The 24,772-nt window shown below is 43.9% G+C and overlaps 1 protein-coding gene across 2 annotated transcripts in view; it reads right to left on the bottom strand.

Moving 5' to 3' along the window:
• The window catches only part of LOC146698870 (nectin-2), a 92,014-nt gene extending 69,506 nt beyond the window's left edge, over positions 1–22,508 (bottom strand). Inside the window, exon 1 of one of the 2 annotated variants that reach the window (XM_085471721.1) lies at positions 22,028–22,508. In XM_085471721.1, the coding sequence (XP_085327847.1) occupies positions 22,028–22,115 (88 nt within the window). In that variant the 5' untranslated portion in view covers positions 22,116–22,508. The remainder of the gene's footprint in view (positions 1–22,027) is intronic. The other variant, XM_085471722.1, reaches the window with a different exon arrangement.
• Positions 22,509–24,772: the final 2,264 nt, after the last annotated feature.

Here is a 24,772-nt window from a genome sequence, read left to right as displayed (position 1 = left end):
GAGAGAAAAAGAGAGTGAGTGAGAGAGGTGGTCAAAGAGAGAATGACTCCGGGACACAAAGAAATAAAACGGCTGTATAAAGCAGAGGTGTATAAGGCATAAAACACAAAAAGGAAAATGGCAAAAGCCATAAGGCACAAGCTCGGTTTTATGGTACCACATGTTTTCATTTGGCGCTGGGCCTGTTTAGGGTCAGTAAAGTCTGGCTTGTAACAGGCAGTTTACTGTGGACAGAAAGGACAGTCCTCCTGAGCCAAACAAGCTGCTTCTATACTCCCTTGCGAGCGCTATTGCTTCAACTGAATAAGTGACTGAATAACTTACTGGCTGGATGGCTGACAGACACCCAGCTCCCCGCGGCTCCTGGCTCGGCTTTATCTGTTCAGGCCGTGCACATCATTCTACCTCCACCACTCTTACCTTCACTCTGCATTGCATCGCTCACTTTGTTTTTTTTCCTCCCCATCCTTTTCTCAGTGCTATAGCACTGTCCTGTCTTTTCACTTTGGAATAAATCCTTTTCATCCCTCTGGCTCATTCTGCTCTTCCTCGCCTACTTTTTTTTCCCTATTCCGCCAGTTCTTTCTCTGTCTGACTTCTTCATCCCAACCCTGTGTGCCATCACTTCTCATGGTAATTGTAGTGGGCATGTTTTTTTTTTGTTTTTTTTTTATCCTGGCATGCAATACTGGGTCTTTGTGCTGGGTGACCACAGTGACAGATCTGCAGTCAGAGCCTGAGCATAAAATGTAAATCAGAGGAGTTGGGGAGGGGAGAATCACTTTTCAGACAGGTCTAGTATCAGTATCTAGGAAATATCTAGATCTAATCCCCATTATGTATGTTGCCGAAAAGTGAATGACTTTGGAAGCGTAAATCCAGACAGAGTATGGCAGCATCGCTTCAGAAACAGCCTCTAATTCATGGGTAAGACAGAAGTGCACAGCTAAAACAAAGTGCTAGGTACTTCTTCAAATGTCCAAGGCAGGCTGTGCGTGTGTCACCTCATCCATCACCGTGTAGATGCCTGTATACATCGGTCCATGGGCATGTCAGCTGCAAACATAATGTGATTATGCCTCCTATTTTCACCTCCCTAACAACACTTGGAGGTGAGAGTCTTCCAAGGAGTCAGGAGAGGATATTTCAAGCTGGGTGTGATCCAGTCCCTGAATTATAAACAAAGCTACACGTTAAAGCGCGAGGAAAACCATGACAACCCCGCCCACGCACCGAAACACAGCTGTGTTTCCAGGTTTTTAGTTGCCAGCGTTCACCTTTACCTCCCCTTGGGTAGGATGGGGTGGGGGGTTCATTTCCCAGCTTCGCTTCCCACTTCCACTTAGCCTGCTACTGATGAGCCCATTGGTCAACAAAGCTGTCAGCCAACAGCTTATTCATAGTCGAGGGGGTGAGAGACCAACCTAATTTATGCCACACATTAAAGGATTAAAATGCAGTACTGTGATATGAGGGACTGCCATTAGCACAGTCAATCTGTCAGGAGGATCACTCGGCGTGTTACCAAATCAATGCCAGCCATATGGAAGACAGAAGGTCAAGCACCAGACGCAAACAAACAAGGGGGAGTGTACCAATATTATGATAATCTGATGACTGTGTCCATCATAACGCACAGCAAAAACCAGCTGGATTGAATTACTGATGGGAGTTTTGTGTAGGAGCACAGGAAAAAACAGTCTGCAGGGAAAGATTTGAGAGGACAGGCAAGTCAGGTTCCCAAATTTCTACACCCCCATATGCTTTTAAGTGTGTCTCCTCTTGCAAAAGTTTTGCTAAAAATCAGAGCAAAAGTTATATTTAATAAGCTTTGGACTCGCTTTACTACAAGACTGCAATGTGCCGCTCAAAGGTATGGAGAACTGATTAGACCACTAGCACTTTTTCAAAGTGAAACGAGGACCCATTAAAAGCAGATTTTTTTCCCCCTATAAAGATTAATCAGAGCTACAGTGTGGTGGGAACACTGCGACAATTAGTAAACATCGAGCAGGAAAGATGTCGCAAAGCAGAACAAAACGATACGAGGAGAAGACAAAGATAACCAAAGCAATTAAAAGTACAACGAAGCCATTCTTTGTATGTTACTACTGCTGCATTGTATGGATCAGAGTTGCCGTCTTTCAGGGCTGTGGTGAGCCATCGGGGCAGAGGTGAACAGCCTATTGTCTTCAAGGCTCAATAGGAGGCAGGTAAGATGAAACGCTGCACACAAATACATTCCTGCTACCAGTTTTCCCGTAAACGAGGGTGAGGGAGGTGTTACTGATGAGGAAAGGAATGAGACTGTAGCAGAAAGGAAAAGAGAAAGAAGTTTTGCTCTGTAAGATCTATAAAAAGGCACTCTGGAGCAAGAGAGTGATAAACAGGTGGGGATTTTTGATGAGGTTATATTCAGGGTTGTTTTCTGGCACTCCCTCCATCTCTTTCCTTTGTACTGAACGTTGAGATCAACTTTGCTTATTCTCCAGTCACTATGACAACTTGCCTTGGGTACACGGTGTATTGTTTTGACGCTGATAGATGAATGAATGAAGAGCTAATAGACAGAAAGACATAGAGCTCAAGGAGACGGATCAAACGGGAGGGAGGGGAGACATAACCTGATATTTCTCCTCGAGTCAGTCTGTTAAATAAAATTAAACAAAATCCACTGAGAAGCTGTGGCTGGCTGGAAGCGAGCAAACACACGAGGTTAAAAAATATATATAAAAAGTGGGTACTTTGAGTAAAGTCGGGAACTATAAAATTCAGCAAAAATAAATGAATAAAACTAGGACCTTCCACTAAAAAGACAAAACATGCATGCGATTCAAATAGCACACACATGACGCAGTTAAAGCTTTGAAATAAATAAAGTAGCAACATCCTGATTCCTCTTGACCCTTTTTTGTCACAAAGTAATCTAATAAAGCAATAAACAAATAAAAAAGGTCCAAAGGCTACATGAAAAGTAGCTTAAAGTGACCAACTACCAGCACTTAGTAACAAGTGTGTTATAACACCCATCCTTAATTGCTTTTTCAGCAATTACTTGACTAATGAATTTAACGGGTCTTAACCTATTACATTTATTCCATGTAAAATGATTTGCTTTGGAAAACTTAGTTTCATTCTTACTAGGCCCCAACAATGAACCAATACCTTTAAAATGGGAGTATTTGCTGCACGTCCCAGTTTTATGAGAACATCACTTGGGTATTTTGGTATTTTAGACTCACCAAAAATACATTGCCCTTAGGAAATTTTGCTGAGTTTTTCCCCCGAAATGCAAATATACATTCTAAAAAAAGATCAGATTGTTACCAATAACAAAAATAGCCATCGTTTCCACCCTTAAAACACATTATTACCATTACGACATAATTCTTCAATGAACCGTGAACAAGTTCATATCTATTCCCCAGTGTAAGCTAAGGCAACAGCACAGTAACTCAGAAACTCACAAGATTACAGCTCCAGCACCTGTGAGGTCACTGCCACTCAAAACAAAACCTCCGCTGCCTGTCAGTCAAACAATTTCAAAGAACGCAACGAGGAAGCGATGAGTTAATTAATTACCATCTATTTAAAAAAAATAAATAAATACAGCTCTATATTGAGAGCAGAACTCAGCAGCCGAGCTAGATTTTAGTAGTGAGGATAAACACCTTTTACCCGTCTGAGAGGTGAACACCAGAGGATCAAGTTTCCTCTCAATAACAGTGTGAACCCTGGTTTTAGCCTGTAATGGCTCAGCAGTCACAATGATGTTAAAATTGATCCGACTCTCAGAAGATTGAAGCCACTTCTCAGAGACCGTAAAGAGGAGCACAATAACAAACACACACACAGACACACTGGTGCAGGCGCAGCAGCCAACACACGAGCTGCCGGAGCAGTCTCCTGTCAGGTCGTCATTACATTGGATGTGAGCTGCCTTTGTTTACCATCTACCCCCTTAAGGCAGAGTGACAGATAGAGGATTGGGATGTGAGGAGTAGATAGATGGGGGTATGAACAGTCAGAGATGTCCCTGCCATGCTTCAAGGACAAGACGGGCCCTTCAATATCACAGCCACTGTGTAATTAGACAGTGCTCTGTCATGCACCGAAGAGTTTCTTTTATTTGTGTCATATTAAGCGCAGCATGGGTATCCCTTACTGTGCTTTGCCATTGAGACCTAACGTAAAAAAGGGCAGCAAAGGGGGATTTGTACAAATTTAATTACATTCATAATTCGCCCATCTTTAGCTGTAATCACTCGGGGTTAAGTTAAGTAAATCCCCTTCTCAGCTAGCCACCCACACCCTCTGTTGCCTTAATAAGCGGCGTACTGCCTGGCTTTTCAGGGGAATTTTACTGGCAGCCTGAAACTCGCTAAGAGAAAGTAAACAAAGTTCTTGGTATGCAGTAGTGAAATATTAACAGATATACTCTTTCGACTGAAGTGTTGTGAGCTTTGGTTTGGAGTACTGCGGCTCACATGTTTGTGCGTATGTGGCTGTCTGCCAGTGTATGATACTGTGTCTCAGAGGCCACCTGCAGTGTCTCCGAAAGGCAGGGAAAGGAGAGGGGGGGGGAGAAAAGCGGCGCTGTGTACATCTTTGTGTGTCTGTTTTTGAGTGTTTGTTTGGCGCACCTCGCAGCCAAATCGCGGCGCAGGCAGGCAGGCAGCCCTTCGACAGGGAGGGAGAGGAGTGAAGCAGATCAAACACAAGCCAACTAATCACAGACGCTGGCTAATTAGCGCAGTCCTCAAAGGGGAACCAGGAATGAGTGATGATTCCCCCTTATGAATTTCCCAATGACGCTGTGCCGTATGCCACCATGAATACTCACGGTCACAGAGAAGGCAGAGCAGAGAGGCTAAAGTGCAAACAGAAACACCTCTGGCCTTGTTGTAATCTTATCATCTGAGAGCGAGGGGGAAAAGTGGCGCTCAATATCTTTTATCAGAGTTTCAGTCGAGCACACAACACACACACATACCTCCTTACTGTCACAAGCTTTCTCTCTCTCACACACACACACACACAGCAACATTTTATCTCAACATCCTCAAATTAGGCTTCATGTAACGTTTCCCCATTAAGGGATTTCTGGAGCGATTAAATCCCAAGCGTGGTGACATTCCAGCCTCTGGAGTAAAGCACAGGTTGACGTTCCTGTGCGCAAGCTCTGAGCGTTGATTAGCTGGTGGATCTGCCACACTGAGCCCAGATTTCCACAAGATCAGAGGCAGCCAATTACAGATGTGACACGCACGTATTTGCACACACTCCCGAACGCGCCCTGCCACACCGATGCAACCACACGCCCATCCAGAAACAGATTTCTCCAGGCTTAAGTCATCACAGTGGCAAGAACTCCCCTCTTGCTTCTTCTCTAATATTGGATGAGAGGGTCCCTGTCAGAGGATGCTCAGTTCACCAGCCAACCCCTTACTGAGGCAGAGGCAAAGAGACAGAGATAACAGATGAACACAGAGAGAGCTAATAAAGATTCTAATAAGTCTATCCAAAGAAGCACAGGCCACTGAGGGGACTCAGCCTAAATAAAACCCACTCCATCACTCTTCAAGTGTCCAAGTCCCATTTTTATCTCTATACATCTTAAGCTAAACATAGAATTCTAATTCCAGCGCTGAGCCTGACTTTGAACAGCACAATGTCGCTGGCGAAATGAAAAACAGAAACAAACCTTCGCCATTCACATTTCTCTCGTTTCCACAGATTTATAGAGGAAACAATACTCTCCCCTCTACCCTCTGCAGAGCTGCCATCAATGGACAACATTTGTTTCACATGATTACAGTGCAACAGTTGGCATTCATGTGGCAGACAAATACGCAGATTCCAGACTTATTGTTATGACATTAAATCCTTACGTGCTTTGAACATTAACAGCAGCATCAAGGAAGGCTGGAAAGTGAAGCAAATTGGAAAGGCTGGTCAGAGAAGACGAGGGGAGGAAAAAACAAAAAAAGACATCTGAAAGCAAAATTAAACTCGCCAATTTACGCTTGAGCAACGTCGGAACAAAAAGACACGTAGATAAATAGGAACATAAGAGACACTGGAGGGGGAGACAGAGAGATGTGAGTGTGGGGAGATAAGAGGGAGGAGCGGAGGTGTGTGGGGTAGGGAGGGTACTGCAGAGCAAAGAAACAGCTGCTGAGCATCACATCTGCTCCAAGTGGAGTCATCAGCAAACAGACAGACTGGAACCAACCCACTGAGGTAAGCCCCAGGGGGGAGGCGAGGGATGGACATAGGAAGAGTGCGGGGGGAGCGGGTGGGTGTTGATATGGCCAAGCAACAAGAGGATGAGAAGGATGCGAAGGATACAATTAAAGAGAGGGAGGGTGGAAGAAGATGAAACTAGGATGACTGCGCACAGAAGCTGAGCACGCTTTACTCTTTTCCCCAGACAGAAGAAGGTGGGGCAGGTCGGTAGATGGCTTTGCATGGAACAGGTAACTCAAATCACTTGCTGTCTTTTTCCTTCTCCTTCTTCACCCACCCTTCTCACTCCTTCCCTGACATCCTTCCTCTGTCTCCCTCCCTCTCTCCCCCTCGCCTTCTTTCTCTTCAGCAAGACTGACAGAACAAGCGATGCCTGTGAGAGTAAAGATGAAAGGCCTGTGAGGGAGGTGTATGTGTGTGCACGAGGTGAATGAATGACCCCTCTATCCCTCATCCCCACTTTAGAGCCATCCTGCCCTTACACTAAAGAAAAAAAAAAGAAAAGAAATACATATAACGCCACAGGGGCCATGTGGAGGTCACACCACACCGTGTTTGCAGTGTGTGTGTTTGCGTGCGCTTCACTTCTCTATTTGTACTCACACCATGTTCCAACGTTAGAAAATGAGACACATCAAACATCGCTCTAACAAGGCTGCCACAGCAGGAATACCATCTTATGCTTAGCTTCGTGTCCTGTAGTGTACACCTACGGCCTGTGGAGAAGCACCCTGAGGAGAGGTAGGGACCCTGAGAAGTGCACATTGTTCATTCATGATAGCAGCCACTGGCAGCGAGGGCAACCCCGTAGCAGAGTAAGCGATGTCATTTGGCAGCAAATGAAGGGGAAAGAGCAAAGCCGTTTCTGCATCTCTCTGAGGTCTCACAGCTAGCTCTAACATTAAGTTAGCCTGGGCGCGGGACAAAGCCCAGTTTGTGTTCACGTCTCCGCATGGCGAAATAAACATAGCTGCTGCTTCACAGTTTCCTTTAGCTCGCCTTCTCCTTTCCTCTTATCTTGCCCTGTTTTGTTGTCACCCCCGCTGCCTAAAAGAACAATCTACCCACACAGCATGCCCTTCCAAAATATTTACTCACTCAGTACTGGCTGAATACAAAGGCCATTCTCTTACCCCCTCTTAGGTCTACCATTCAAACAAACTATGCATCCACATGAAATTGCAGACTGCACCTGCTCTTATTCTCACTTCCCCTCTCTCTAGATCGTGCACGCCCGCACACATTTGTTTACTGCAGAACATCCTCCTTTGCTTTCCTTTCCATGTCTAACTGGTTTGTGCCTTAGACTGATCTTTAAGTTGCAAAAGAAAACCAAGCACAGAAGCAACAGTAGCCATCCCACCTTGCCTGGAGCAGGGAGTGCGTTTCTGCCGCTCGCATCCTCACAAGCACCCCTCTGATTCAATACCCCTAACACTTTCTTAACACCTTTTCCTTTGCAGCTTGTGCCCTTCTTTCCCCTTCCACCACTCCTCTCTTATCTCAATCTGTCACCTTACATTCTCCCCGCAGCCCCCATTTCTCATTGCATCCTCTCTGCAAACCAATTTTCAAAGCAGCTTTTCCAGCTAATCCAACGTTTTCTGTTTTTAGCATGCAAACCCAAATATAAGTTCATTAACAATCAAGTGCTGAAATCAGTTGCAGTGTTGCAAAGCTCTGGCTTTTCCTGGCTTCCCATTCATTAGCATATGTTTGAAAACCCAAGTCTAAATGAAATGATCAGATTCGATGAACTACAAACAAAGACCCAGAATTAATTCTATGTGGCGGCTGCATGTCATGCTTGTTTTTAATTTCTTGCACTTATAATTTTTTAACTAGGCGCTTAAAAATAGATGCAAATGAACGGAGAGTCAGAAGAAGCCTGGGCGCCCTGAGTAACGACACGTCCCCGGGGTGTCTACTGTTTTCGGGCGATTGTTCGCATACTCCTGTGGGGGATGCGCATGCTAATAAGTAATAATGTTCCATCAAAGTGAAATGCTGCATTGAGTCTTCCGTCTTGCAGCTCTACAGTATCCTTGACTTACACGCAGCCTTCCCATCCTCCTCGCTGTTAAGGGATATGGTTCCATGCGCTGCACCTGTGTCTCATTACCGCCACTGATGGTTCAGTAACAGGCTCCTCTCTTTCGCTCACCATTGTGCTCTCACTCTTTCCCTCCCTTTAGCTACTGCCAACATACATTTACCTCCAACAGCATGGCCTGCACTCATCTCTTCCCCTTGCTCATCCGAGTGCGTGCTTTCGCATGATCTCTGCAGCCCCATTTGTCCTGTCGCTTCTACCATTACAGTCTTGGCACGGATGGGGTTTTTTGCCAACTGTTAAGCAATCTACTGATTTTTTTTTTTTTGCTACACTGATCAATTCCTTCAATTTTTCCTCTAAGCACCCTTTTACTCGAAGAGGACATTTACAGTTTTCAGCATGCAAGCTCCTGTCAGCATTATTGTGATTTAACTTTGCAGTGCTCATATTTTCACTGTAAGAACAATTCCAATGCTGCAACTAATAATTACCATTTCATCTACAGATTAAGCTCCGTTAACAATCAGGACACACTAATCAAAGAATGAAATATCAGCAAATCTCCACCATTCTTATGTTGAAAATAGAAAATGTTTTGCATTTGTCCTCCAAATCATTTTATCAGGACATTCCAGATAAACACGTACTCTGTCTTTATTTGTTGAAAATAAACAGAAAAATCTAAACACTAATCCTGCTGTATGAAAAGGTTTTGTGATTGTGCCCCTAAGGCTTAGTTTTAACTTTACCTGTCAACAGCAATTGTTCCCAAACTGAATCTGGCTTTTCCAGATGTTGCTTTGCAAAGTTTGGATGGTGACTTTTGGGATGAGGTTGCAGGTAAGGTTTCCTTATAATGACTCTTCACGTAGAACCTGTTTGTGCTGCTCAGTGTAACTGTGCACCCGCCACTGCTGCGTCAGCCAAGTCGTCCTACAGCTCCTTTGAAGTCATTCGGAGGATTTTCCTCTGCCTTTTAGCCCAGCCGGAGCGCAATTTTATCTGAAATTGTTCTTAGCCATTCACCATTCCCTTTTACTGCCATTTAATAATGACATTTCAGAAGGTGGAAAGCTAGAAGTGTTTTGATATCTTTTTATAGCCTTCCCCTGCTTTGAAAGCATCAATCAGCTTCATTTTCAGATCAGTCAGCTCAGAGGAGGCCATGGTCGTTGAGTGTTAACAAACGGTTTGAAGAGTCAAGAAAATTTATCATGCTCTGGAATTATCATTAGCTCCTCCCTAATGAGTCACTTAAAGGCTAATGCTTTGGCTACATGAACCCACAGGATGTGTGGACTGTTTGTGTCAGGGTGTGCCACAGTAGGTTTTGTTTTATTCTTATTTTTTGTACTCGCTACACCTGCAGTGCTTGTTCAGCGTAAGGCTGTGTGACTCATAGGTTAAATTTTTTTTTTAAAAATTAAAAAACTTTCAGATCGTGTTGCATTTTCAGGATTTTGGATCCAAAATCTTTGCAGAAAATCTTTTTAACAGACTACAGGAGATGATATAGGGGATAATGTTCCTAAGAAAGTGCCAGCTGGTACTGGCAAAACAAACGCAGACGCTAAAGTCGCTTAATGTATAGCGACAATTTCATTTAGCAAAGAAATAAAGAAATCAGTGCTTTATGACCCATTTCTGTGTAAAAGGACTGGACACACACACACACACACACACACACAGGAAGATTGGGTGCTCTGAGAACATAAAAGTAGACCAGAGTAGCCCGTTTTATTGATTATAGCGGGAGCATAGTGTTGCAGCATCTGCTCTGCAAACGATCCGCATATGTTACGTGTTGTGTAGCCACAGGCTAATGAGCTAATTAAGTTCACAGACTTTAAGTAGAACTTTAAGTAGAACGGTGCCTGAAGTTGTGCACTTGCACTCATACAGTTCAAAAAAAAAAAAAAAAATGTTTTTAAGCTCATCAAATTAGAAGAAAGAAAAATTTTACAGCCTGCCATCTGTTCATGGTGTGTCTTTTTACTAGAAATAGAAAAAAAGAAAGAAAAAAAAACAATACCTTAAGTTAAAGTTCACTTTGACTGTTTATCACCTTTATATCACGGATGTAATATTTCAGGCTACAAGTCTTACTGTGCTAACCTGTTATAAACTGTGAAACAACAGGCAGCCACACAGCTGGATTTCAACTCCAGTCTCTCCATTGTAACTGCAACCTCATGTACAGTAACGGTGCAGAAAACAATGAAATAAAAGCTTTGTGTTCATAGCGGTTTATGAAGAGCGTCTTCATTTTTCCCCCAATAAAAATCCTCAGAAATGATGAAAAAAATCCATAATTAAAGAGATAATATATAACATAGTGAGCAATACTAACAAAAAAAACACTTGTATGTAATCCAACCATTATATGACATTAAAATCAATCCCTGTCCCACAGAAATCAAGTCTAACATTCAATACAATCAGTCTGGCACGACTATCATATCACAGTCAATAAGGTATTATTTTAAGACCAATTAACCCCAGAGTCAGAATTTAAAACTACAGTGCATTTATTATTCGTGACATATTAATGTAATACTGTGTTATGAGTCCACTATGAGTCTTAAAACCAGATACTGGGCCAAAAAGATGGCTCCTGAGATAACTGCCTCTACACTGATGGTTTCAAGATGAGTAGAGGGGACTGAGTGGCTGTGAGCATTAGAAGACCGTGGACAGACTCCCTCCTACGCTGCACATATTAATTCTTCTAATGGCTCAGCTTGTCACACGTTGACACTGCATAATTATGTCATCTACAAGGGACGAGCTTTTTAAAAGGGCAGACGCACAGTGCAGCTGAGAGCCTTTGTCAGTGGAGATGTTCAAAACTGCTAATATGAGTCTTAAAAAATGGTTTACTTTTAGCTGGTGAGGCCCTTAAGTCCACAATATTGTAATCATGTTAGATCTACTGATACTGAACGGATACCAGGATGAGCAGCCCAGGTTGTCTTAATATAGATGCCAAGTCTTCCATGGAAGGACTTTTACAATAACGAACCAGCCAATTCTGTAAGTATTATCCTGAGTGACAAGAGCGTCCATCAAACCCAGAGGATCCTCTCACCCATGGCCTCTCGTCATCCATCAATCCATCCTGCCAGCCCTACCTCCATCTATGTAAATAAACAACAGAGAGGGAGGAGGAGCTGGGGGAAGAGCTGAGGAAATCAAAGTAGGACAGTCAAAGTAGAGGCAAGCAGGCCAAGTTAGGTTTAGAGAATGTAAAGGAAAGGAGACATGCGGGAGGGGGGGTTAGATAGCGAACAGCTGTAAAATGAAGAGGAGTGAGGAAACTGTAAGGAGGCAGGAAGCAAACACAATTGACTGAGGTGATGAGGAAGGGAGAGAGGACAAAGTCATCAGGAAGGAATGAGGAGGAGAGATAAACTGGAAGGAGGAGGGGGGGGACTGACTGACACAGGGACGACAGCCAAATCAGCGGACACACAAGATGGAGTCACGGAAAAGAATGCGAAGACGGGCGAGAGCGGAGGGAGGCACAGAGGAAAAACATCAATGGAGGACATTAATAATCCATCCCAGATAAAGCAATTCTGTGTAAAAAGAAAGGAATTCACTGGAGAAGGAGACTGTGGAGGAAAAGGAGACAAACAAAAGAACAAGAGAAAGTTAGTAGGAGGAGCCTGAGGGTCTCCTATTAAAAAACAAGAACAATTGCGAACACTTGTGTTAGTTTACACAAGCAGAGGAACCTTTCCTCACCTCGCCCCCCCATCTTCCCGAGGCTGTGTCTATTTAAATGTGTGCTTAAATGGCGAGTGCTACTGCTCTAATCGCGGCTGGCATCACAGCACAATCCTTCTCTACCTTTCCCCCCCAGCATTCAGTCTTCTTCTGTTGCTCAGACCCAGCACACCCTCCTCACACGCACACGCGCACACACACGTACACCGCATGACTCTGCTGTGCCAGAGGGAAAAAAAAAATAATAATTCGTGAATCACTGGTGCACAAATCAGCCGCAAGCTTGTTGCAAGAAGAGCAAACTGGGAAGAAGCGAGAAGGGGGAAAAAAGGACAGAAATAAACGGAGAAAGTGTTTCCTTTAAAAGCTTCTAAAAAGGAAGACGATTCAGGAGATGGCTTCCAGCATCCTGAGGGAGCAAGCACACACCCAGAGGACCACGGTGACAAGAAGAGAAGATACCGCCTCCCCACCCCTATCCAGCTCTTCCTAAAGAGGCCAAGACAGAAAGCCAAAGCAGCAAGTGGCCAAGTAACAAGCAAGTGCATGATACATGGATGGCACAAACATGTGTTTGCACATAGCAAACATCCGACTTTCTGTATGAAAAGCGCACCAACACCTTACGTACAAAGAAAACTTGTTAAAAGGCACCACAGTGCTCCATCCACACAACAAAAAAGCCCCTCCGTCAGCTTCCATTTCAAGAGAAACTATGCAATCATCTCTTGTTACAGAGCCACTTTCCCTCTAGGGCCACTACTGAAAAGCAGCTCTGTCCATTGATACAGGTGTGGTGTGGAGGGAGAAAGCGAAGAGAAGGGGAAGGGGGACAATGGATGGCCTTTTCAATGATCTCCCTCAGTTCACCTGGATTAGAAGGAATGGAGGCTGAAAGGAAGGAGGAGGAGGGTCTCTAAGCTTGGCTAAGAACAATGCTGTCTCTGTTTGCAGTAACACCGAGTGCATCACTTTGTCTAGCATCAGCCAGCCGACTGCCTGGACTAAAAACCATCATCCCGGGGTTCAATGTTGAACTGTTTTTGTGCAAACGCACGCTTAAGAAGCACTTAAAATGTTGTCAAACAAGACTCCTGACCCAAGATGTTTCCATTATTTGAAAGCAGGAAACACGCATGTGAATATACTGCTCCGACAACACTGAGTTCTTCACTATATTTATCTATTGTTAATTACAGACACAGATTTTTGTCCAGTGATCATTTTCCTAGATTTTTTAAAATGTCCAAACATAATGGGAAAAATAATATGGTGACATCTTCATAACCTGTTCTGCCTCATCAACAGTCCAAACCCAACAATATTTCGTTTAGGAAAATGACAACAAAATTACTAACGAGAGACCAATAAAACATCGGTCTTGAAAAGCACCTCATTCACAATTTAAAGTAGCTGCGTGAAAAGTGTGTGAAAAAAATCAAACGTATTTTTATCACAGGCATGAAACTGACGAGATCCTATGAAATAAACTGTGGTGCATTTTCACTTTACCTGAAAAATCTTTAAACATTACAACTTTCACCACACCAGCATTAACCCCCACAGCTGCACACAGTATCGTGTCATTACTTGCACACATTATGAAGCCCTTTCTTTCTATATTTGCACAAATGCGTCACGTAGCAACACCAAAAGCTTTTTTAAAATAGATAAACAGGTATCCAAAATTGTGTTTTGCCACAATCTTGACTTGCATATCTAGTAGGTAGTAGCTTAGCTAAAGTGGTGAAGAAATCCCATTGCTCTGCAATTGCTGGCAGTTAATCCTCCTACTATGTCTGTGTTTACATTTATGCAGAGATCTGCTGCTCTTTTATGGCATCTGCTCTCTTTAACGCCCTATCACGCATCTAGAAGTAATTAATAAGAGCTTAACAGCGGTAATGGTAGCAGGAGTGGCAACAGTGGAAGCGGGGGTAGGGGGTGCTGTCATGACAAAGAAAAGTTCAAGACCAACGACGTCACACGCCACGGTCACTGTGTGGATCCTTTTATGCTACATTTCCATTTCAATGCCGCGAAGGTTCAGCACATCTTAGTCCTTTTTAGTAAAAAGTTTTAAATGTGTGAATAAAATGAAAGCGTTCACGGTAAATAAGCAGCAAGATGTACTGGGGAAAACAAATGAACCGGATTGTTTTTTATTTTAAAATATTCAGAGTGTTTCGCTTCTCCCACACACACAAAAATAAAAAATAAAAAAAATCGCACAAAGTTTCAGAAGAAGAAAAAAAAAAGCAAATTTTCTGCTGAAGTTTCGGACAGTATTACTTTTTTTTTTTTCCTCTGGGAATTAACTCTTGAGACGTAATCCCATTTCAGCCTCAGTGTGAGATTCTTGTTAGATGAGTCAAGCTATATTACCAGCCTAGTCACCGCCTGCGGGGGAGACGAGTGTGTGACAGCATCTAGCAGCAGGGGAGTGGACACCGTCATCCTGATCCTAGCATTGCACGACAGGTTAGTTCTGCTGAAATGAAATAAAATCCTGCATCTGTTTCCATTTCGCCGTCTCACCAACTCTCTTCATTCTCAGCTCTCGCTCCGTTGACTTTGTTGTGTCAGTTCTCCTTTTCTGTCCTCTGTACAGTAATCAAGTGATTCAACCATCAAATCAGCCCAACATCCCTCAGCACTCGTGTGTGTACGAAGCACGCACTGTTTTCGTGCTCTGCGTGTGTGTTTGTGGTCGCGCGAGGACGTGGTGCTGATTGTCGTTCTGCAGGCTGGGCAAGGGAAAGGAGGGTGAGATAATAAGAGGAAGGGTGAGGTGAGGTGGGGCAGCGCACTGTAAAAAGTGTCACAGCAACTTAACCTTCAAAAAAAATGCCCACTAGGGTTGAGGAGGTGGTGTTGTCGCCATTAGAGGAGAAAGGAGGAGAGGAGTGCATGAGAGAGAACGGATGATTGATGTGTGCAAGAAGGAAAAAAGAAAGAACGAGAGAGAGAGGAGAAGCACTCGTTAGGAGGGGAAGGAAGGTACAGATGCCTGCAATACAAATGTCTGTAGGGAGGGTTGGGGTTGTTAAGGAAGTATGAGAAGAAAGTAGAGCGAGAGACACGAGGAGCAAATGAGAGTAAGAAGGAGGAAAGTAGCAAAGGCAGTTTGGATAGGCTTAAGCAGAAACTCCAGGCCTGACATAGGTGGAAGAGACAACTGGGGAATTGGACGGTGGGACAGAGACGGCATGAGAGCTACAGAAGAGAAAGAGAAAGATAGAAAGCCTAAGAGGATAGAGGAAAGCAACAGACATTCCAATTACAGAAGGAAAAGGGGGGATTAATGACTAAGAAACAAAGTGGAGGAGAACAAAAAACAGGATGAGAGAAGAGGAAAAAAAAGAGATACAGTAAGGCACAGCAGTTTGCTGAGCAGATGGATCAATTATGCGTGCCAAATTACAGAAAGGAGGAAGTTGGTGCATTAGGAGAGGACGTGAACAAAGAAGGCAGAAAGAGCAGGGGAAGAATGAGTCAAGATGGAGGAGTGGAAGTAAAGGCACAAATGTGACAGGAGGGGGGGCAAGTGGCCGATTAGAGAGCAGGCAATCAGTTTAGCAGATGAATGAGACAAATCACTTCAATGAAGGAGGACCTGCTCTCCCTAAGGAGCGACAAACAAGCAAACCCTGGCACACCCTGTTGACAAAACACTGGGTTGATAACTGAATAAACCTGCTGCCTCCATTTGACCTTAATGTGATGTTTGCTTCAGGGGAGGATTTAAAAGCTGCCGTTTCAAGGCTCTGGGGACTAATGACGAGACTGCTGCTCGTTTATCAACGTAGCGTGGCTGTACATTTTTAAACCAATAAGTGAAACAGTAGATATCAGCGACGAGATCGAACCGCAGGACTGTGGAAACGACCGCTCGCCTTGCGAAACACAAGAGCACGCTTCACACGCTTTCAGTGAAATAAATAAATAAGTAAAATAAAACCTGTTTGTGCATCGTCTCTGCAATAGCGAAATCAGTTTTCTTATCTCATACTTCCGAGATCCAATCTGTGCAAGAATACTACATTTTCACATTATGCCGTGTAATTTTTACTGTGTTGCTCTGATAAGACTAGCAGGATCACGAGGGAAAGCTGACTGAATTGAAAGCAGTCGGTGTGCACACACGGTTTTTGAGGAGCACGACTCTGTGCCCGGCTACCAGAGCCTTGACAAGACCCTGTCGCAACAAATTCAATTTCCTTCTGTGAATTGGACATGACCTTGTCAAAGTCAGATGCGATGAGGACGCAACACGTCTGCGTTTGTGTGTATTAAAAGCGGTGTGCAGACAGGTAACAAAAGGAACTAAATGCAGCACGCTTGTAACGCGTGCTGCTGGAGCTGGGGAAATCTGTGAAGGGGGACACGCGGGCAGTACTGCCAACAAAACCGGCTCGACATTTCGCAAACTGGGGGCAGAGAGGACACGCGGAGGGATTAGCTGAGGAACAAAGGGAGAGATGTTTCAAGGTACGGCCGTGTCGACAGTGCAAGCCCTAAATGTTTTCAATATCACATAAGGACACTGCATCATCAACCATTCAATACCAGATCGATAACGCAAACCACCTTCCACCTCACAAACTCCATTTAGACACATTAAGGTGACTGCTAATGAGCAGGAGAGTGTGTGTGCGTGCGCACAAGTATATAGGGACACTGTGAGGAGGACGCAGTCAAGGGCCTCGGTGCTTAGCTGCACAGAGATCTGCTGAGTGCACTATGGGGATGGTTTCAGAAATAAAAAGGATGTGACAAAGACAGAAGAAAGAGGAGAAGGATGACAGAGGGAGGTTACAGGCCAGGAAACAATAATAAAAAGAGAAAGGTTAGTGGAGGTAGTCCTTTACTGTCTGCAATGAAGGCTCTTTAGTTATTAAATACGTGCCTAATGCTTTGAGAGCGTGAGAGAGAAGAAGAGGGGAGGGAGGTGCGACTAAATTACAAATGAGCTGATAATTCCTGGCCTCCCTGGTTCACTCCCTCACACAGTTTTCTGCAATCCTCCTCCAGCACCTCTGCCAAGACGCTGCGGTGTGGAATTTGAAAATGTCGACAACCTCAACCCCCCCACTCACCGCTCTGCCTCCGCTGCTCATCCTCTGTGATTTTTTCTACAGCAGGGTCACAGAGACACCCATCTCCCAAGCCTAGTTAATTAAGAGGATTTCATTTTAAAGAGTTTGGCTGCCTTTCAATGGATCTTCAATTGGAATTACTGCTCATTCTCTACGTCGTCTGAGCTGGAATGGGTTTGACCTGCATCTCCCTAAATTCCATCTGGGGTTTGTCAGGAAAACGCAGATAGGAAAATGCAGATTTGGCAGAAGGTATCTTGACTAATGGTGTGGAAATCTGTGTGTGACTGGAAAAAAAAAACAAAAAAAAAAAAATCCCACTGTATACAAGATAAGCTCCTGGCATGCAACTTCAGCAAATGCTACAGTCTTAAAAGTCTCCATTATGTAGAAGCATGTGGGTGGGTAGGGTACATTATGGAACGGTATCTTGCGTCGAACCTTAATCGGTGCGTGTGCACATGCACGCAGATTTGATGTAGATAGGAGTTAAACCCAACACCTGCGCCAAGAATATCATCGACCCCAGCACAGTTGTGTTTTTAGAAACCCCTTAGCTGCACCATGCATATTAATAATGTTTGGCATTCCTTCCAAAAGAAGGATTTCTGCTCATTTTCCTTTGGATCAGATGGGACTGACTTCAGCCGTCTGGCAACTCTCAGAGCCAAACACAAACATGCTGGCTGGGGGCTCCCAGTGTGACCTCCATCCACCCAGCATGTACAAGTCAACGGAAGAGAGCAGGGAGGGACTTCAGACGCAGAGCTGCTGGCTTTGGCTCTCTTGTCACAGGAAACCCACTATCATTATTACAAGTTGCAGGATAAGCCTCGTTTAAGGCAGTCAATTAAATGAGCATGGAGTTGGGGGAAAAAAAGGAACTCCTCACATCTGATGTCTGTAGAAGATAACAGGGTTGCTGATGAGGATAACACTTGCCTTCCTGAAACAAACAGTAATACACACATGCAGTGTCATTCTGTGATGTGTCGCCTCCGCCCTATTATTGGAATGTCATCTGACTTACAGTGCAGCCTCAGGTTACATCGCCCATGCATCACCAGCTAAATGTGCACACGTATCTGTGCCTGCCTCTGTGGTATACTATGTGGCCTAAAACGCAACAAGATGCAGCGGCTGGCGCGCATCGACCCCCTCTGCTCCGCTCCATCCATCCAGTCTAATAATATTTGCCAAGTCAACAATAAACTTTATGGATCTTTTGTGTCTGTGGTCACTGGTAATGAAAACTCTATGGAGCAAAGTAATCTCACTAAAACCTGATTTATCAAAATAGCTGTATACCTAAAATCCGGTAAAATGTCAAGGATCAACAATTTAATCAATTTAGCTACCATATTGGTTTTAAAATGAAAAGTGCCTTGTGCTAAAATGTTTTCAATACGTCAGTTAAAAAGCTTCACATTTGTCACAATTTTATAGTGGGATAAGTGGTGCTTCATTTCTGAGCGACCATTAAATATTACCAAGTCCTGCACCTGGAAAAAAAAAAAAAAAAAAAAAAAAATAACAAGTAGTATTAAAAAGCTGTCTAAATCATTAGGCTCATCTGGTGAAATGCCAAAGCTTCAATCATTTCACAATTTTGTTATTCGAAATTAATTGGGACACATTTGCCAAACACTGCCCACGTATAAAGGGAAATACAATGAATTGGCATCACTCTCATGTCTCCATTAAGCCATAAATTCAAGAACACTTTTATGTCTGAATCAACAAACCTTTAATGGCGACCATAAGCGAGAGGAAGACGTTATTGATGTGTCATTTAAACAGGAACCCTCAGCGAGTATGTGTGTGCGTGCAAGTGTGTGTGTTTTTACCAGCACATATCACAGTCGGGACGAGATTTTCTTTCACACGTACAGAAGCACACACCTGACCTTTTCAAAATCCTTCTGACATTTACGGTGCTGGTGCAAAAGGGTGAGGACAGCTCATTTACATAATGATAGGACCAAACCTCAACAGCCATTAACACAAAAAACTAAAGCCAGACTGAAAACTCCTCGCTCCACTGAGACTAATGAGATACTAAGGACTTACTTTTTTCTTCCCCTTTATTAGCATAGAAAAGAAAAGAAAAAAAACCTCCTCTCATGATCCATCAATTACATTCCTCTTAATAGACAGAGTCTAGTGCTCTTCCTCTGTTGTGATGATGAATTGTTCCAGACTTGGCAGGAATACACTGTTTCACACCATGTGGAGGGGAACTGTTAGACCGAATAGTCTGAACTATTGCACACCGAGGACTGCCAAAAGAAAGATCAGTACATTCGAGTCAATCAGTATCCACGCTAAGTACATCTGTGTGTGTGTGTCTGTGTGTGACTGAACAGGGTGGGCAGTTAATGATTGTGAAAATGCTGTGGTTTTTTCAGTACTTTGATATTCTACAGCATAATCATATTAGCTGGTGTGATTGTAGCTGTAAAAAGAATACAGCTCTGAAATCCTACAGTCATGACAGGCTATGGTAAGGTCATGTGGTTTATTGTCCTGTCTGGCTGCATGTTGTTCCTGTCATAAACAGCACGGCCTTGAGTTCGAAGAGAGGTGGGGGGAGCGAGGGAGGCCATCTGAATAACCCAATCACTACCATCACCCACACAAAAGCTCTGGACAGGAAAGAATAAAAGACAGCAGAAAAAAAACAGACGGAGACAAGAACAAGGCCTCTGTATGTAGTGGACAGCAGCGGTGGGGGAGGGAGCGCATGCTTGGTGGGAGGGAGGGAGGGGGAGAGATTTCAAATGACGGTGGGAAAGAGGGTAGCCAGGGCGTCGCCTGTCTTAATCAGTTGCTGCCTGTTGCGTTTTCCAGCCAATCCAGAAACTCAGCCACATCAATCCAACGCACAAAAGCAGCGGGCCGCTGAAAAGCCACCTGTTTTTGCTTGAATCTGAGGAGAGTCGTCAAGAATGGCTTTGCATACTTTTCTGAATGCTTTTAGGTATACAAAAGATTAAAAACACAACAACAATGGCTTATTTGTGAGCGGAGAAGGACAGAGTCTCTTCCCCCAGCCCTGACCCTGCATGCCCACCGGGTTCTCGGGCGCCCAGCCAGCCGCCCCCTGCAAACACGCAGCTTACTCAGCCATAAAGACAATACTCCCACAGCCTCATACTCCCCCACTTAAAAAAAAACAAAAAAAAAAAAACACTCCCCCTCACGTAAGCCCACCGTTCTTCCAATAAAAACATCTCCTTGGTAATGGGCCAAAGCCTTTCTGACCCACATCCATGGTTCGTGGTGATCTTGGGGGTCGGGGTTGGTATTATAGTTCAATTTCAGAGCTTAAACTGGCAGGCCACTTGTCTGCTGAACTCAGAAATATTACAGAAGCCAACATAATTAAAAACCTATCCAATTCAATATTGAATTGGATAGGTTTTTACATTAAAGCTGGGCCATGTTAAATTGAAAACTTTGCAGAAAATTAATGAACTTCTTTCGCTCCCAGATTGAAGCTGGAGAAGTGGAGGTAAGTGGTTGCTGTCAAACCTCTAGAGGGAAAAGTGAAGGTAAAAAAATGCAAAAGGAGACCAGTAAAAAGTTTCAGTTCCCCATAGCATATTAACCAAAAGGAAATCAGACAGAAGTCCCTTTTGAAAAAAAAAAGCGAAAAAAAAAAATACTAAAAATGAAAAGAAAAAGCCACGTTGGTGCCTGCACAGGGAATGCCTTGCTTTTGTCCTCACTCATAAATATGTAAAGCCTTTTGTTTTGTTTTCTCCACTTTTCTCCCTCCACTAAGAGCACTTCATGTTCTGTAAAATGAAATCGGACAAAAAAGGTCCACTGCATGAATAACTCAAATACTGCAATTAAAAAACACCACAACCCGCTCACTATTGAAAATGTATACTGTAGCTGTGCCAGGACTTTAGATCTAGTCCTACATTCCTGCCCCAATTACAGGAAAAAAGAACAACAAAATACCCGGTCTAGTGAGGAAAGGCAGCGAGAATGTTGAACTGGTTTCCTGCAACATATTCATATGCTAATAGGTTAAGTGCATACCAGGAATATTTTTGGGGAGCCCTACGGTCGCGGTACCTGTACGCTACCTGAGCTCAAGCAGACTGGAAAACAGCTGAATTATTAACGCGAGCAGGCGTGGCCAGTCACTTTGCTTAAAGTAATAGACGCCAGATTACATTTTTAAAAAATCCAAGCGGTACACTGAAAGAAAATCATGCGCAAGTTCCATCTAGATATTAGCCAGAGCGGGCCATCCAGTTCTTGCCCCCTCTGTCAGTTTCAGTGTACATTAAGAGCTGTTACCAGACCAGTTTTCGTCAATGCGTGGATACAGGAATGAAAAGGAGCAAGGAGGGGGCTGTGGGGATGAAATGGGCTTTAAGGTGGGAAAAGGAGTACGAAGGATAGACTGAAACAGCGCCTAGGTTTAAAGAGGAGAAGTCACCAATGAAGCGCAGAAGGCACCTCGCCTCAACACCTTGCTCCACAGAGCCACACCTTAGGGAAACTAAACATGGCGTTGAGTCACCGACCGAAACTCGGGTCAAAGACCGATGGGCCTGGTTTACGATCAAAACCTCTGAGAGAAATAATTAAAATAAAGAGTTATCTCTCTGACCACCGCACTTGGCGTTAGTATAGTCAAAACTCAGAGAAAATCCGACGAGTTAAAGCGAAGAGTTAAAGCGTCGCCTGTACAGAAAGCAAGGAAATCACCTGCTGGATTTTCTTCGCCCGTCACCGCCCTGACAGGTGGTAGTCAGGTTTAAATTGGTCTTCTCCTAAATTATTCAAGCTCGGAGAAGAAGAAGACGGAAAACAAGCCGGTGTCGGCAATGAGCTGGACACCACTGACTTGTTATAAGTGATCTTTTCTTACCGTGCTGTAGAAGTATCGACGAAACCAAGCAGAGCAGTCCTATCATTTTTGTGCATTCAGGCCAGATTCGGGAATCATGTCTCGCCATGGTTGATTACGGTCCGCTAAAACCCCAGGAACGAAGGATCGCCGAAATAAATAGGGCTTTGAGAAGAAAAAAAAACTTCAAATAAAGGTCAATTTCGGAGTAAAATCTCACTCAAAGAATCAGAACTTGTTTGGTTACAGGACAGGTCAAGAGTCCGACAGAGATTCTTGTTTGAAGTGTCCCTCGTTCGTCTTTAAAGCAAAATGGGCTAAAAATGAATGGAAATCCTTGTGAATTCGTCCTGGCAGCGCACAGGTGAATAGTTCCTCTCCGCCGGTGTTCAGGATGTGAAGAACTGCTGCTTTCTTTCTCTTTCTCTCTCTCTCTCTCTCTCTGCTCCAACAACTATTTCCTGCGTGTGAGCGCGCGGCTCTCGAACTGCGTGTGTGACTGAGGTGATGTCATCAGGCGTCACAGTCCTTATCCTTTCCACCCCCCTCCGAAAAAAACAATTAAGATTAGCAATGGCAGGCGGGGGGGCTCAGAGAACAACTTGTTGAAATTGCTGAAAGAATTTTTCCCTGGAATACAACCTGCACCTAGATACCATCCAAACTACGCAGCAGGTTTTAAGTCAAGGCGAATTTATTTGTACAGCCCAATATCACAGATTTGCCTCATGGAGCTTTCCAATCTGTTCACCACACAGCACCCGCTGTTCACAGACCCCCGATGATGAACTGTACCAAAGAAGAAAATGGGAGGAAAGACACCAGAGGAGTGATCTCTCTTCTTTGGCGGGCAGATGCGCAGTGGAGCTGGTGCGTAAAGAACAGAGTCACAAAATTTATGTGCTTCACTTTGAGGGGGAGATTTATTCCTTCAAAAGCATCAGGATGATACGGTTTTCACGACCCACTTCCAATTTTAGGGCGCTGCCAAGTAAAATAATCTCACCAGCAATTTGTGTAGACTACTAATTGTTGCAACAGAAAAGTGACTTACAACCTAAAACTATATTTTTAAAAAACACGCCAGAAAACAAAACAACAACAACAACATAAAGTTAGCTTACACAATTCCTCCGAGTCATGATGAAATAAAGCAGATGATGCTTACGCCCTCTGCTGTCTGCTTCCGCGCACAGACGTGACATTAGCTCATATAAACCCCAGAACAGCAGATGCCAAAATCAATAAGCATTCATTAATGAACGACAAAATACGAAACCAGTGGCAGCCACAAAAATCAAATCACAAGGAAACAGCTTCTCATGTATCTATTTGCAGACTCCAGCACACTCATTGTTGATGAGATTTTTTTCTTCTACGGAATAACTTCCAATTCATTTTGCCCTATTTTCCTCTGAAGCAGGGTGCACACTAGCATAGCAATGGCATTATCTGGTTTAGGTCTAATCCCTATACCCAAGTGTTTTACAGCCAATGTAATTACATCTCCGTAAGTCCCACAGTTTAAACCATGTTGCCTTCTTCCTGCCGTTCTCTTCCTTTTCTCAGTTCCCCTCAAGCTTCTTATTTCCAGACTATTACTGAGATGCAAATTCTGAAGACGCTGATAGTGATCAGAGGTCAAGCAATGGTGTGCACACCTGAAAAAACAGCTGTAAAGTATATCTTTCTTTTAGACTTCTTTTCCTAAAAAGGAATTAATTCTGCCTCCTGGCTCTGTAGCACAGTGTTAGAAGACCAGCACAGTCATGGGAAGTGAGCGAAGACCACCCATCTCATACCCTTACACCTTCCCTTCATTTAAACTTCACTTTCCTCCCCTTCCTAATTTCTCCTTCCTTCCTTCCTTCCTTCCTTCCTTCCTTCCTTCCTTCCTTCCTTCCCTTCCTCTCTCCCTCTTCCCATTTCATTCAGTTTTCTTTGTCCACTCGTCCTTCACTCCTCTCTGCTATTCATCCCGTCCTCCATCCTCATGCTCTCCAGGGGTCTGTGGCAGTGATAATGAAGCCCATAGTTAACAGATATTAGCTCATTGGCAGTGGCTTCATTAGACAGAGCCAAGGCTTATGGTGATTATTTACCCATAGAGGAGGGGCCACAGGATCAGCACCACGTTCTTTGTCAGCAGCCACAGGCTTCTTTGAAGTCACACTGTCTCTGTTCCCTTGCAACACTCTCTCACACTTCTTCTCTCCCCGGGTTTTTTTATTCTGTCTGAGCACCTCTCCTTCCACATTTCTCCCCCTCGTGCTGCTCTTAATTTTTTTTCTCTCTTTCCCCGTCATTAGACACCCACAATACATATCTACTTTCTCTCCCTCTCTCTCTCTCTTTCACTATCTCTCTTCACCGCCCCCATTCACCCAATGGTAATTATGGAAAAATCTGTAATAGTGCTCAGAGGAGCTGATAATACCTTTAGCTTAATTAAAGACATTTATGGGATGTAAAGACATGTAGCCTAGGGGTTGCAGTGCACCCACACCAACCCAAGCTCTTTATTTCTCGCTTTTTCATCTCCCTCAATCCCTCACTTTCTGTTATTCTTATCGTTTTCTCAGTTTCACACACACATTGTGATACGCACATGAGTACATGCTCGTTCCTTTTGTCAAACTCGGCGTTGGGGTCAGAAGTTCTGTTACTAATTGCCCTGAAGTTCAGCTCGGAAGTGTTGTAAAACATCATACACCAACATTATGGTAATGCCCGTGTATGTATTTTATCAGCTCCATGCACACATAC

Source organism: Copadichromis virginalis, linkage group LG11 (assembly GCF_057382275.1).
Source record: "Copadichromis virginalis isolate Kocher_CV1m ecotype Utaka linkage group LG11, C_Virginalis_male_GT1.1, whole genome shotgun sequence".
NCBI lineage: Eukaryota > Metazoa > Chordata > Actinopteri > Cichliformes > Cichlidae > Copadichromis > Copadichromis virginalis.
Note: the sequence above shows the minus strand (reverse complement) of the source record. Positions and strands in the feature narration are given on the sequence as shown.